The 15,049-nt window shown below is 40.6% G+C and overlaps 2 protein-coding genes across 2 annotated transcripts; one reads left to right on the top strand and one right to left on the bottom strand.

The window, feature by feature from the left end:
- The first annotated feature begins 1,341 nt into the window (after positions 1 to 1,341).
- Positions 1,342 to 8,309, top strand: LOC104419431 (ABC transporter B family member 27). The gene is made up of 17 exons (XM_010031093.3): positions 1,342 to 1,531; positions 2,258 to 2,332; positions 2,423 to 2,458; positions 2,539 to 2,613; positions 3,355 to 3,479; positions 3,744 to 3,843; positions 4,148 to 4,319; positions 4,402 to 4,520; positions 5,652 to 5,762; positions 5,873 to 6,017; positions 6,218 to 6,350; positions 6,644 to 6,719; positions 6,807 to 6,872; positions 6,992 to 7,099; positions 7,336 to 7,443; positions 7,540 to 7,737; positions 7,845 to 8,309. The coding sequence occupies exons 1-17, from the start codon at positions 1,448 to 1,450 to the stop codon at positions 8,049 to 8,051; spliced, it is 1,938 nt and encodes a 645-aa protein (XP_010029395.2). The 5' UTR covers positions 1,342 to 1,447; the 3' UTR covers positions 8,052 to 8,309.
- A 1,172-nt stretch (positions 8,310 to 9,481) lies between these two features.
- On the bottom strand, positions 9,482 to 14,327 carry LOC104419430 (eukaryotic translation initiation factor 3 subunit M). The gene is made up of 10 exons (XM_010031092.3): positions 14,094 to 14,327; positions 13,248 to 13,377; positions 12,265 to 12,403; positions 11,977 to 12,189; positions 11,747 to 11,885; positions 10,600 to 10,750; positions 10,398 to 10,507; positions 10,224 to 10,321; positions 10,071 to 10,140; positions 9,482 to 9,762 (listed from the first exon to the last, which is right to left on the bottom strand). The coding sequence occupies exons 1-10, from the start codon at positions 14,184 to 14,186 to the stop codon at positions 9,673 to 9,675; spliced, it is 1,233 nt and encodes a 410-aa protein (XP_010029394.1). The 5' UTR covers positions 14,187 to 14,327; the 3' UTR covers positions 9,482 to 9,672.
- Positions 14,328 to 15,049: the final 722 nt, after the last annotated feature.

Below are 15,049 nucleotides of genomic sequence, written 5' to 3'. Positions count from 1 at the left end.
TGTTCAAGCCCCTCTCCCTCTCTCCTCCCTTCGTGTAGAGAATTGCCAAAGTGAGTGGAATGAGTCAAGAATTTATTGAGCAATTGAAAGGATCATTTCATCAAGAAACTAAAAGGATCAAGGAGACACCGAGTTCAGACATGGCTCTACCTTCCATCTCAAGGCACAGCTGTGGGCTCACCCAAATTTGAGCAAGGATCGTGATTCTCGCTAGAGCCTTGCCGGCCACTGTGGGAAAATAAAAGGAAAAATTCAAAAAAAATTCAAAAAAATTCAAAAAAATTATTAAAATGCCACATCAACTTCAGTTGGACAGTTGATGCTAGCTAGTGTCTACATTAGTACTGCTTAGCCAATATTAGTCGAATGGACTAAATTGATACAAATGTTAAAGGTTTAAGATTAAATTGATACAATTGCTATAGACTCGAGACTTTTTTGTTAATTTTCCCTTCTAAAGTTACGTTATTGACATTCCACTTATTGTGCACAAATTATTCCAAGTCAGGGTCGCATGTACGGATGAAGAGAGCCTCGACACTCCAAGTAACCGTGCATCTGCATCTCGATTATTAAAGAGGGCTATGTTTTGCTACATCCTAAATTGAATCGAAAAAATGTTTCCTTTAGTCGTACCTCCAATTGAGTTGTAAGATATGGACATAAGCAGCATTCAGTCTTAGCTAGTAAGATGGATAAGTACCCTAAAAATCTTAGAATTTGCTTATTACTTTCAAAAAGTGTAATGAAATTCTAAAACTTGTTGCAAAAATACAATTTGATTCTAAAAAATTCAAAAAGTGCAATCAATCTTCAAAAGTTGTTAGAATACTTTGTTTGTCAAGTTGGACAGAATTAATAGGAGAATTTGATCGCATCAACTTAACAAGTTTTAGAACTTAATTACACTTTTTATGATAACTTTTAAAATTTTCAGTATACCTATTTCACTTATAATTGGCCAATGCGAAATCCGTGTCTATAATTCTCCAATTAGGATAACCACCGAGAAAAACTCGGTCCTACGAGAGAAAAATTACAATCTAGTAAATATGGCGGAGCACGTCAAGATCATCAAACCGGTTATGTACTAGGATTCATATTAATCCGAGGATAAGGTCGCACATATCGTTGGATGAGGTGCGGTCCATCTAATCAGACGGTAAATTCATAAGACGCGTTCGGACCGTGTGCATCCAGTACCAGTAAACACACGATGGTACGGAGTGATTGAAAAGAGTGGGCAGGCACGAGGGACATGGGCAGTAGCCACGTGGTGAGAATTGACTTGAAGAAGGCACAACCGGTAAAACATCAACCGGGCAGTTCGGTTCGTTTTACCTTATAATCTCCAACCAATCCCTCCCTCTCTCGTTGTGCATTCATTTCCCGCGAAAGTGCTTCATTTCTTGTTCTTTTTGTCTGATCCGTCCAGGGTTGGTCCGATATGGGGAAGAAGCAGCACCTGGATTGGACGTCCGGCTCCATCATGAGCGCCGGCAGCGAGAGAGTCTCCCTCCTCAACAAAGGCGTACGCTACGCCAATCCCTCTCTCTTTCTCTCTCTCTGTGGTTTCTTGATTTGAGTCCAGTGAATGGTTTTAGCAGTTCCAGGCGTTTTCAGAGATACCCTGTTGTTTCCTTTCTTGCAAGATTGAGTTTTAGGTTCTGGTTGTTGCTCCTATCGGTTCTTCATGGTCACTTCCGCCCGTCTCAGCCTTCTTTCTTCTGTCGATTCTGCTCAGACTAGTCAGGAAATTCAGCTGTTGAGCTCTGTGTGTATGCTGGTTCTGAAGGAGGAAATTGCGTTGATCTCATACTTATTCTGCCTGGATGTGTTGTGCTCTGTGATTGCCTTCCTTTCTTTCTTTTCTTCTTTTTGCCCTTCTTCCTGTTATGGTCGGAAGTGGAACTTTGGGCGTGGGCCATTGACGTGACCTGACCAGGCATGAGTAAGAGACTAGTTACTAAGAGACATAAATATGAATATTTACTAGGAGAGTGCTTGAGTGCCCCATCAGGCATCCATTCGCTTTGATCAGGAACCGTCTGTGCCATCCATTCTTTGAAAATCTTGAAATTGTTGCTTTTTCTGATACTTGCTGTCGGTTGGGATTTCGAGTTAGTTTGATCTTCTTCAGTCGTGGTCGGATTAGGAACTTAGGGATTCATAGGTCAATTTTTTCGCAAATGCTAATGCAGGTTGCACTTTTAAATTTTGAGGATTGTTCTCCACTTCTAAAATCTTATTCATGTAGGCTAAAAAGAAGGGAAAGGAAGAACAGTCAGCTGAGGGTCCTGTGTCGGACCTCGAGTTCGGGGATGCAGTAGAGGTGAGGGATGCTCATGCAATTTCATTTGGTGAACTTTTCTTTCTCTTGAGACAGTCTTCCAATATATCTATTCTGTTTTGGAAATATCAGGCAGCAAACGTCGGATTCTTTCGTGTATATTCACTGGTAAGTAGACTTATGGTCATTCAAGGTTCAAAAGAAACTTTCCAATTTTGATACTGTTTGACTCTACCTTTACCTTGCAGGCAAAACCTGAGGCAGGAAAGCTGATTATTGGCACCATTGCATTACTGATAGCATCAACTTCGAGCATTCTCATTGTATGTATTCCATTTATATGTGGCTCTACAAGCACATCTTGATCTGCCATTCTACACAAGCCTTTTTACTTTTCAAGTGCTCTTGCTTTTGTGGGAATGACTAGCTTATCGTTTGTTTTCTACATTCAAATCTCATCTGTGTATGATTCTGCTACAAAGAGCCTAAAAAGGACTGTTCTTCCAGAGCATCACTTGATTGTGGATTTTTCATCTTCTTTGGTCGGCTCTGCAATCTTTTCCAAGTGACATGACTTCATGGTGCATCAAACTCTGTCATTGGCAATGAAAAGAGAAGGATGCTATAGTGACAAAATTGGTAATTCTAATGATATACATGATACTATAAAACCTGTTACCTTCTAAATGTCGAGGAGGTGAAATCTTAAATTTTTTTGACATCTTGATCTGGATACATGGCAGAGCTCATAGTGCCCTGTCAAAGAGCGTCAAATTGTGGCAGTCAAGGCTTATGGCAGGAATTTTTTTATACTTAGGCAGGATGTTAATGGAGAGGATTAGATTCCAACCTTGATGTCTCTTCTTTGTGCTCACTATCCATTGAAGATTCCTTTGGATGGAAAGTTCCATATTCTCAACCAACATTGGCAAAGATAGAGTATTGTACATAATTGCAATGGGACTGTAGCTGTGCAATATATACTGAAATTATGGCAGCACTGTGGCCTCCGTATTATCATATATCTTTTTGAAATTTTATGAAAGACACTAACTCCAATGCAGCCCAGATTTGGAGGCACAATAATAGACATTGTATCCAGAGAGATAAAGAGCCCAGAAGAGCAACTTGAGGCCTTAAATGCTGTCAAGAACACTATATTAGAAATAGTACTCATAGTTGTAATCGGGTAGGTCAATTTTGATTTTCATTCACTTGTATTTTTTTTGTTTCACGATGTGCATTTGCTTAGTTTCTGGCTCTTGGCCGTTATTTCTGATGCCATGTGAAACGTTTCTCTCATTGATCTTGCTTGGTTTGAGGCATAGGAAGAATATTTCTGATGCCTTCTCTTTTGCTTCATATTGGCTTCTGAGATGCAAAATATGTGCTCTGTTGTTCCCCTAATGTGTGAGGTTATTTAAGAGGAATTAATCCACTGAGTTGTTTTCAGAGCTCTCTGCACTGCTCTTCGATCATGGTTGTTCGCTTCGGCTAGTGAAAGGGTGGTGGCTCGTTTAAGAAAAGATTTGTTCAGTCACCTCATCCATCAGGTAAGGCGTGCTTCTTTCTTTGCTGACATGCTGAAGTGCTATTGTCCAACACCTCGAGACTTTTTTATCTAGCATCTGGAATGAATGGTTAAACTAGCATCATATTGTATTTAAATCTTGTTCTGGTATTTTGGTTTTCTCACGAAGTGCGAGACTGAAGCACCCTGGACTGCTGGTTCAGTGGTGTTGGAGACAAACATGACTTTATGATAATTTATGCCTGATTTTCTTTTTCTTTTTTTTTTCGGAGCATGAATCCTTGACAACGCATTTTGACCCTCGCTGCTCTTTGCCAACCCAACAGGAAATAGCCTTCTATGATGTCACCCGGACAGGAGAACTTTTAAGCAGGCTATCAGAAGATACCCAAGTCATAAAAAATGCTGCAACCAACAATCTTTCTGAGGCACTCAGGAACTTAACAACTGCAGCAATTGGTAGTACCTTCATGTTTACGTCATCATGGAAATTGGCATGTAAGTAATTCTTGGACTAGTGGTTTAAATTGCTAAGGCCGAGTTGTGTATGGGCTCATTGAAGTAGACCATGCTTGTTCAGTGCTGGCACTAGCGGTAGTTCCAGTCATCTCAGTTTGTGTACGTAAATTTGGGCGCTATCTTCGTGAACTTTCACATTCAACTCAAGCTGCCGCTGCAGTTGCTGCATCAATTGCTGAGGTTTCTCTCTACCTACTCTAGTATAATTACTTGCTTCCCTGTCTGAGAAGCTTTTGGGTCATGGATTAGTCTTTCGTTTTTCCTATATGTTTACGCCACCATTCGTCTCTTAGCCAGTAAGGAAGACTGCAAAGCATGTGAATCAACAAACATCAAGATAGATGTTAGATTAATGTGATGAACACCCTGAAATCTTCTCTCTCTTTTTTTTTTTTTAAAGGAGTTAAATTAAGTTTTTTCCCTTGATTGCCGGACACCCAAAGTGCCAAAAATTGACACAGGTGGACACAAGTGCCAAAACTTTGAAAGGTACAATTAAGAGACAAAATTGGAGGAAAAATGGACACTTAAGTGCCAACAGCAATAAATTCCTGCCAACAACAATAAATTCCGGCCAAACTACTGACTAGCTTTTTCCTATAAGATTTTTGTATGACATTGCAATTCTTTTATAAAAATATCCATGTAGATAAGAAGAGTATGCTAAACGACGTTGTTTTTTGCACTTAAATAATCACTTTCCGCAAATCTTGGGACTTAGATGTTCACTTTTAACTACGAGGTACACTTAAAGTGATCACTTACACCATCACTTGACACTTAAGTGATTTTTTTTTCACCACGCCTAGAACTTAAGTGAACATGGAATACGACATCATTTTAGACAAGAAATGCTGAATGGACATTCTGATGAGCCACGTAGACTAGTTTTATTATTAAAATAATGCCACATCGGATTTCCGGCAAGCTCGCCGGAGTTGGCACCTGATTATATTTTCAAAAAAAAGTGACATTTAAGTGTACATTTTAGAACTTTTGGCACTTAAGTATCCACTCGTGCCAAGAGTGTGCCAAATTTTGGCACTTACAATGTACTTTAGCCCTTCCCCTCGAGATGCTTCTTTCCCTATCAACCTATACTTCACCCTTCTAAACTGCCAAATATTTACATGATCATATTTGGAAAAATAAAAGAGTAACATCTGCAGTTCTAGTAGACAGACAATTCAAACATGGACACCGATTATTTTTAACAAGCAGACATCACCACAAGTATGATAGAGAGGCTTTATTGGTCGATTTTGCGGCTTCTACAATTGACAGTTTGCCTTTACAAAATTTTATCTTCAGGAATCATTTGGGGCCATTCGGACAGTGAGATCCTTTGCTCAGGAAAGTTATGCGACTTCAAATTATGCAGAAAAAGTAGATGAAACATTAAAACTTGGGCTTAGACAAGCTGTAAATCCTCTCTCCCTCCCTCCCTTCCACTTTCTGTGGGTTATAAGATGGCACTATTGCCAATCCTAAGGTAGTTTGTCATCCTTAGAGTAACATTTTTGTCTTTGCAGAGAGTAATTGGTCTATTTTTCGGAGGACTAAATGCAGCATCAACCTTATCTGTCGTCGTTGTGGTCGTATACGGAGCATACTTGACAATAACAGGCACTATGACTGCAGGCTCGCTCACATCCTTCATCCTTTACAGCTTGACAGGTAAATACCTGTTGTTTCCTGCAAACTACTGGCTGGTTGAAGGCATCAGACTTTTCATTGGCTTCAAATGTTTTTCCATTGTGTGAACTGACACTCTTGTTGGAGTCTCTATCAAGGATTTGCCTTAATGCTTTGGAAGGTAGAAAAGTATTTGCGCTCGCTAATCTGAGTGTTCACTTGTTTGATATCTTTGCCTGCAGTTGGATCCTCAGTCTCCTCTTTATCAGGACTATACACGACTGCCATGAAAGCTGCAGGTGCAAGTAGGAGGGTTTTTCAGCTCCTTGATCGTGTTTCAAGCATGCCAAAATCAGGAGATAAATGCCCTATTGGGTCTCTCTCTCTCTCTCTCTCTCTCTCTCTCTCTCCCTCTCTCTCTCTCTCCCCGCACACATTTGACGTGCACATGCTCCTTACCACCACCATTAGGTGCATGAACCCTCATCTGAGGGATCAGTGCCTGACGTCCTCTTCTGTAAATTCTAATTCTATGTTTTACCTTAAAAATCTTGATGATTGCGAGTTAACTCTGAACTGGTAATAAGGCGCAAAGATATGTCAGTTTAAGCTTTCTTAGTAAACATCTGATTTTACACATCTGAATGAGGTTTGGTCTTCTAATTCAGAAATCCGGATGGAGATGTGGAATTGGATGATGTTTGGTTTGCTTACCCATCTCGTCCAAGTCATATGGTACTCAAGGTAATGGATATTCTCATGGTTCTCCAATTACTGAGTTTATTAACGCTTCTTTTCTCGTGTCATCATCCCGACTGCTTCGTACTGCAGGGAATAACATTGAAAATGAGACCAGGCTCCAAAATAGCACTCGTCGGTCCAAGTGGTGGCGGAAAAGTAATCTAAGTTTGCCTTTGTCCCTTTCTCTTCCGGTTACTTTATAAAGATGGTTATGCTTGAACAGACTATGCACTCATAAGTTCATTTGAAAAGTGACGGTCTTCACATTTTTGCAGACTACTATAGCAAACCTGATAGAACGATTCTACGATCCTCTGAAAGGAAAAGTCATGCTTAATGGGATTCCCCTTGTCGAAGTATCACATGAATACCTCCACAGCAAGGTAATCATATCACACCCATACCCACTTCCTACTCTTATGCTTTTAGGATGTGCAATTGTCCCTGTCAAGGTGGCCTCCATTGTGGACATGAAGAGATTGCTAGCAGTTTCATAGTCCGCCTTGTGTTAGCACATTGGCGTACCCATGAATGCTTGTGATGTCTGATAAACGTTATTTCAGTGCTCTTGTCCAAATCATTGAAAGATAACAGTCTGAAACATTGGAACAAACAACAGATCAGTATAGTAAGCCAGGAGCCAATTCTTTTCAATTGTTCGATAGAAGAAAACATCGCCTACGGGTTAAAAGGGAGAGCTAGCTTTTCCGACATCGAGAATGCAGCAGTAAGCTCTCTGTGGATCCCAGTCGTTTTCCTATGCGTTTGCTTTTTCATCCTCACAAAAAGATGTTTCTAATGCGGAGTTTTATGATGATTGCAGAAAATGGCCAATGCCCATGATTTCATAGAAAGTTTCCCCGAGAAGTACAATACCATGGTAGGAGAACGAGGACTGAGGTTGTCAGGAGGCCAGAAGCAGAGGGTAGCTATCGCAAGAGCGCTGTTGATGGATCCGAGAGTCTTGCTGTTGGACGAAGCCACGAGCGCTCTGGATGCTGAGAGCGAGTACCTCGTTCAGGTTACAGATCATTCGCATTTTTTAGAAGTGCATTACTCAGAGAGCGTTCTGTGCTGCTGTCTAAATTTCTCCTTTTGTGCCTCATATTTTTCATCAAAAAACTTCAGGATGCCATGGATTCTCTAATGAGGGGAAGGACGGTACTCGTCATAGCTCACAGGCTTTCGACGGTGAAGAGTGCGGACACTGTGGCAGTGGTATCCGATGGGCAGATAGCCGAAAGCGGCACTCATGAAGAGCTTCTTAGTCAGGACGGTATCTACACTGCGCTCGTAAGACGACAACTACAGGAAGGTCCCAGAACCGAAGTTTAGTGTGCTCTCTTATTATTCATCTAGGTCCTCTTCTTTATGAATTGCCCTCTGTTCTGGGTTTCCCTTGTGATACTTGATCTGATGTGACCGACTGTGCGTTAAACTGGGAAGCACAGGATCCTAATTCCTGCTGTCAAAAGGCCCGTTGGGCAACAAACTACCTGTGTTGAAACGACTTCTTGATGTGATTAGGGGGGTTCAACAGCAAGTTACAGCTAGAAATTTATCATGACTTTACTGAGAGCACTTCTTTGTTTTTAATCTTGCAATAGAGACGGATCTTGATAATAACCAATGTGTCAAAGGACAGTAAAAATAGTTGAAATGCCCATCGAAACACTTCGAAAGCTTGAAAAATCATTTCGAGAAGGTTACCCACTTTCGGCAGGAACAATTTGAGTTTGTAAAGCATAATCATGAATCTTAAAAGTACCTCAAGGAAATGATACACGGATCCCATTTGACATCACATAAATGCTTCATGCGATGCATAATCCAATCAAGAACGTTCGTTTTAAAGTAATGACGGGATTTGTTGTTGAGCCAACAGATTATAATCAGGGGCGAGCAACCAACAGATTCTAATCAGGGGCGCACAACGGTCCGGGATTGAACTAGGACCGGTTCAGTCCTGAGCGGTTCTCGTGAGAGTCAGTCCAGTCTCGATTTCAAAAATTTAGAACTGGAAATAATCGATCCAGTTCCCGATTGCTGAGGAGGAACCAGACTGATCGAATCAAGAGACCAAACTAGTGGAACCATCCTAGTAAATATATTCGTTTTCTGTTTTCTTATTCAGCAAAGTGCAAACCCTGAATTAAATGAGCCTCTCTCTCTCTCTCTCTCTCTCTCTCTCTCACGCATTCATTGACATTTTCGCCCAAGCTTCTCTCTCTCTCTCTCTCTCTGAATAAAAGTATTATGAGTTCAATAAAGCATATTATGGCAGGTATTATTTAGAATATTATTATTAAAAAAAAAAAAAAAACAAACAAACCACTAGTCCCCTAGTTGACCCTGGAACTAGCGCTGAATAAAAATATTGAGTTCAATACAGCATATTATTGGAGGTATTATATAGAAGATATTATTGAAAAAAAAAAAAACCACTAGTCACCTAGTTGACCCTGGAACTAGACCAAAATCAGTCCGGCTCCAGTCGGTTCCCGGTCAACAAGGTTTGTTCCAAATTCTACAAAAGGGGAACCGAGTTTGTCCAGCCCAATTCCAGATTTCAGGATGGGTACCGACCCACCCTGAATCCGATTACCCTTAATTCTAATTTGAACTCCAAATTTTAGTAGAGAGCCCGTCAGATGTGCTGATTCAACTCCACCACCTACTTTTAAGTAACCGGCTCGTGTGAATATTGGGGCATAAGCAATGCAGCCCCCATAAATTCAGCAGAAAACTAGCTGGAGGAAGAAAATGGGAAAAAGAAAACGTGCACTCTCCAAGTTGACTTGCTTGGCCAAAAAGTGCAACACATGAGCCAACCATCCCCAGCAAAATCTGATCGGTATTACAGTTACTATGATTCCTCTCCATATGATGTTTACTTGTCTCGACATAAAAGTATTGCTCAAGACCAAAACGCTAACCCTAGTCCCAAAAAATATCTTCAACGGATCATCACCCCTTGCATCGCCTGAGATGCATCTTCAGGAACTTTGTTTGCTTGAATAGTGCTGATCACGTTTGCTACGTTTTCCTGGAGAACGACATTGCAAACTTTGCCTCATTAACACTAGTTAAACGGTTCACTAATTGACGTTTCTTCATGAAGTAGGTATAAATAAGCAATATCAGGTGAATAACAGGAGTTCCCTGCTTCCCAAGAACTAAATCTGGAGGCACTGAATTGATTACTTAGTATCTTTCCAAATAAAAATGACAAAGGGGACATCATCTTCTGTGGTTATATCAATTAAATGTCATGTAACAAGAAACCAAAGAACTTCAATAAACAATTCTTCTCTAAAATATTTGGAAAACCCAGAAGGTTCAATGAGTACATACCTTCCACGTCGCTAGTTTCCCTCGAAGAACTACCCACTGTTGCTCTCCAAACACCCTCTCAGTACAACGGCTACATATTAAATGATACATTTTAACTATAAGTCATCATACTATGGCGATCATATCATTAAAACAATAGAAAGCAGGGCTCACCTCACTACAACAACTTCATTCAGTTGGTCCATTTTACAATCCAGTAACTTCGCAGATATTGCCTTGACTACCCATGATTCAACGTCATCGTCATTAATCTGCAATGGAAACATAAAGGATAAACACTTTTTCCGAAGGAAAAGATGAACAAACATTATGGAACAGCAAATCTACCTGGAGGGTATCTCTGATAAGAGCATATGGAATCTGTCCAGATTCACTGGAACCAAGATCCACCAATGACATTAGTCGCATCTTCGTAATGCAGTCCTCATGTACAAGACCTAGACAGTTTACGATCGATATTCAACATTACATATCCAATGCTACTTTAAAGATAAACTCGAGAAACAAAAAAGCAAAGCAAATGTTGTACCATAGCTTTTCAGTGATGCGGAGTTTGCAGCCTGAAATTCCAAGTAGGCATCCAGCCTCTGGGTCATAAATATCATTAGAAGCTGATAAACTAAAGCATACTTAGCATCCCCCTCGAGTTGCCCTACGGCAGGCATCTCCAGCAAATCACACTGCAATACAGAAACTATCATTTTAAATATGGGAAAAAAAGAAAGAAAATAAACCAATACCCACATGCAAATTAGCAATATGAAAGTTGTCAAGAAATCATATATCCATGCATGGGAAGCACCAGAGCAAAGATTTTCCACAAGACTTATCACCCGAAGAAACAGTTTTACAGAACAGCTTAGTTAGATGCCACTAAATGTTCAGTAGTGGCTCTCAGTATCACCACGTAGTTCAACAATATAACCTGTTTCTATGGTAAGGCAAAAAAGATTGAAAACTATTATTGTGTCAATGAACAAAGTATAGCCATAGTGACAGTCAACTTCTCACCACATTAATAACACACAAAACAACCCTATCTGACCTCAATATACATTCACCAAGGATCCACCATCCAGAGCAGTTCACACTTAGTTTAGAAATTCTCAGAAACAACTCATTCATTGCTAATACAAGGCAGAATGAGTATAAAAATAATGAGCTGTAGATAGAGTTATGTTTGAATTCCATAGACAATATGGAAGTTATTTTTTCAAACAATAGGCAAAGCAAATTAATAATTTTCTCAAAGTCAAGAATTTTATTGATCCACCTGGTACTTTGAAAAGGGTTTGTTAACCTTGAGGAATTTGCTCCAAAAATGACTAATGGAATAAGTAAAGAAAATGACTAGGATTCAGTTGGATGGCAACAAAATAATCAATGGCTAATTACCATTTCTTATTCGAGTAATAATTTAAATGTACCATAGATAAAGCATCAATAGGGGCAAGGGAGAATGTTGAGGTACACAGTCACCTAGATACATGGAATAGAAAAAACTAAAGACAGCTGTGCACCCGTGATGCAAACAGAAGTAGCAGCATGTAAAACCAAGTGAAATAAAGCAGTCTGAAAGTAAAGCTCACAAGTCGCAACCAAATACAACTTGAGATGCCTGGAGGAGTGGTCACAGACACAATTAAAGACAATTTCCAACAGTGAACAGAAAATACCTGGAACATGTCGGGTGCCTTTACAAATTCCACAACTGCTCGCGCTGCTTCCTCCTTGGCCTCAATCATTGCATGTGCATCTTCGCCAGAAAAGGTGGCCAAGTATTTCGCCAGGAACTTGAAAGAATCCTTTGCTGAACTGGATTTTGATATATGGAAAAACTTAAGCATACGAACTGGAAAGAAGACAAGGCAAATAGATAAAAGAGCTACAAGAAGATGACTCGTGCCTTTTGCTTTCCCTCAACACATTGGATATGGTAAGAAAGAGTTCTCTCTGATCGTTGATGCCAATATTCCACTCTTTTAAAAAACTATCAATCTTCTTGAAAGAAGGCACAATGTGCTCAGCAACTTTCCCATTGATAGCCAAATTCAGGGATTTCATATATACTTGAAATCGGCCATATGGAATGTTCAGGAGGTTGTAGAGATTGAACAGGCTGGAAACAAAAGGCACAAGAATGAGACAGCAATAAAGTTAAGAATAATCTTAACTGACCATCACATTCAATTACATCTTCAAACGCAATGCAGGCCTGTCATTCGGTTGCTGAACAATCTTTGCAGATATAAGTTTTGCCATCTCAAGTATTTGATCCGGATCTTCAGATTTTGTCACAGCATTGCAGATGACGGTGAAGACACACTCAAGATCTAGAATACAAGACACGAAGGTCAACATAAAGATGCTGTATGGATTAGCCATTATCATTTACGTAGCATAGGTGCACACAACATCAAACACAACAATACAACAATGAAGCCAAGAAGAGGATCATAAAAATATAAATTTAGTTTCAACTCAACCATGAACATATAAAAAAAGTATAATCTATTACTTCAACTGGATTTCCCACTGCACAATATCCTTGGATTACAACATGCATTTCTGGTCCTTTTAATGTTCCCAACTCTTCATACCACCTTTGGCAAATTCTCACATGCTGAAAAATATGTGCAATATGCCTGGAGATCAGTGCTATCTATATTATACAGCAAAGAAAGGCATCTCATGTTATGTCTGGTTCTTCGACAAAGACCAAGGCCCAAGAATTCAGTCTCTCAACTACTGCCGTGAATTTTATAGCAATCATAACCAAAACAAGCTGCGATAATCACACAGAAAATAGTCAGGAGTGATTTCCGATATCTGCCATCCATCTACAGTGTCCATGGTTGATATCAAAAAATTGACAGCCATTGGAACGGTGCCCATGGGAAAGGATGAACTTTATAAAAATAAAACATAATATCTTGCCCACACCACTGTCCAGTCTTCTAGTTTCAAGTTGTCTACCCAAGACAAGCAGTCTTTTGCTAGGTCCGAGCCAAAAGGGTTGAAAAGGGTATTCCGCAAATCAGTAGACAGGAAGAAACAGGAACAACATACATGTCCAGGTTAATTAAACAAGCAAGATGTTGATGAGAAGACTATGCCTTATCTTCCATGTGTTTAAGGAGAAGAAAGGGTGAAAATACAAACATGAAAAAGATTTACCCTTCTCCGAGACCTTTGAGAATATCAAGTCTGCAGATGTGAGCATCAGGGAGACCAAGTCCAACCATTTGCCCATCACCATGCATTCCTGTGCTTCCACACATAATCTCTCAACCTGAGGCTCCGCGATCTGAACATAACAAGAAAAAATTCAACCTAGGATAAAACCAATTCCCCCATCACCCCATTCAATCAGCTGAAATACCAGACCGCATCAAAAGCAGAAGCCTATGCACAAATAACATAACCGCCAACACGAACTCACTGCCCTCCTCTCAGATTTCTTCCTAATAAACAATTTAAACCTAACGAAAACCCCAAACTCCTCCATCTCCACCCTTCCTCTCGGAAAAATCAGACAGCTAACGCAGCACCATCACAACACCGATCGGAAGCTCCTTTCAGCTTCATCAACCGCTCAATTCACGCAGCCCAAAGTCCAATCAAGAGACGAATGCCACCTACTCATATGGGTTACAAATGCATTCAGACTCAGCAAAATAAACCCTCGCCCCTCCTCTCAGATTTGCTTCCTGATAAACAATCTAAACCTAACGAAAACCCCAAACTCCTCCATTCCCACCCTCCCTCTCGAAAAATCAGACAGCTAACGCAGCACCATCGCAACACCGATCGGAAGCTCCTTTCAAGCTTCATCAACCGCTCGATTCACGCAGCCCAAAGCCCAATCAAGAGACGAATGCTACCTACTCCTACGGTTTACGAATGCGCTCGGATTCGGCCAATCGAGCTGAACCAGAGAAAAATGAAGGGGGGCCCGCGCGAGAAAAGAAAGCGAGAGCAGAGAAGAGGCAGCGGGCCGAGGCGAACCGCCGCGAATCGTACCTCGGGACCGGCGTCGGCCCAGGCGAGCTCAGAGGTGAAGCGGACGACGGAGAGGGAGAGGTCGTCCTCGGAAGTCGGCACCACCGTCGTCATTTTCCTCGGTCGCCGCCGCCGCCGCCAATCTGCGATCTCCGAGCGTTTCGCGCGGTGGAGCAAGCGGAGCGGGGAGAGAGTGCGCTATAAACCCTAGCGAAGGATGATTTGGATCCCGGTGGGTTGCGTTGCATGTGACGGTACGGCGTGCGTTTTATCGGATGATGGTGCTTTTTTTTCACCAAAAATTAGAAAAAGAAATTCTGCTATTGAAATAAAGAAATAAAAGTTCTTTTCTAACGTTTACTAAACGCAAAAACTGAAAAATTTTATAGTTAATTTGGGAAAAGACCTAAAAACTCTAAAAACCAAAGTGATAAATTTACCTAAATTTTTTGTGACATGAAAAATCTCAAAATTTGTAAATTATGACACATTTACCCTTTAAGGGTATTTTCGTCTTATTCTTTCTATTCTTTTTCTTTTGTATTTTTTTCTTCTTCTCTCTTCCCTCCGCCGGCCATGACGGAGCCGGTGAAAGGAAGCCGGCGTCCGGCGAGGGCTACCCTCGCCCGACGCAAGCGGCGACCCTCAGGCGTTGGGCAAGGGTGCCCTCACGACGCCGACTTCCCTCCCTGGCTCGGCCATGGCTGGAGGAGAGAAGAAAGAAGAAGAAAAAAAAATTAAAAGTGAAAATATCAAAATGCCCATATAATTTAAGGTAAATGTGTCACACAAATAAAAGTTCAGGGTTTTTTGTGTCAAAAAAAAAAGTTTGGGATAAATGTATGACGGTTAGCAAATTTTAGGGTTTTTTCATGTCACAAAAAAAAAATTGAAGTAAATTTGTCACTTTAGACAAAGTTTGGGGGGTTTTTTGTGGTTTTTTCCCGTAATTTTATATAAATTCTACAAATTGTAAT

The sequence above is a fragment of the Eucalyptus grandis genome, chromosome 9, assembly GCF_016545825.1.
Source record: "Eucalyptus grandis isolate ANBG69807.140 chromosome 9, ASM1654582v1, whole genome shotgun sequence".
Lineage (NCBI taxonomy): Eukaryota > Viridiplantae > Streptophyta > Magnoliopsida > Myrtales > Myrtaceae > Eucalyptus > Eucalyptus grandis.
This window is presented reverse-complemented; position numbering and strand designations above follow the sequence as displayed.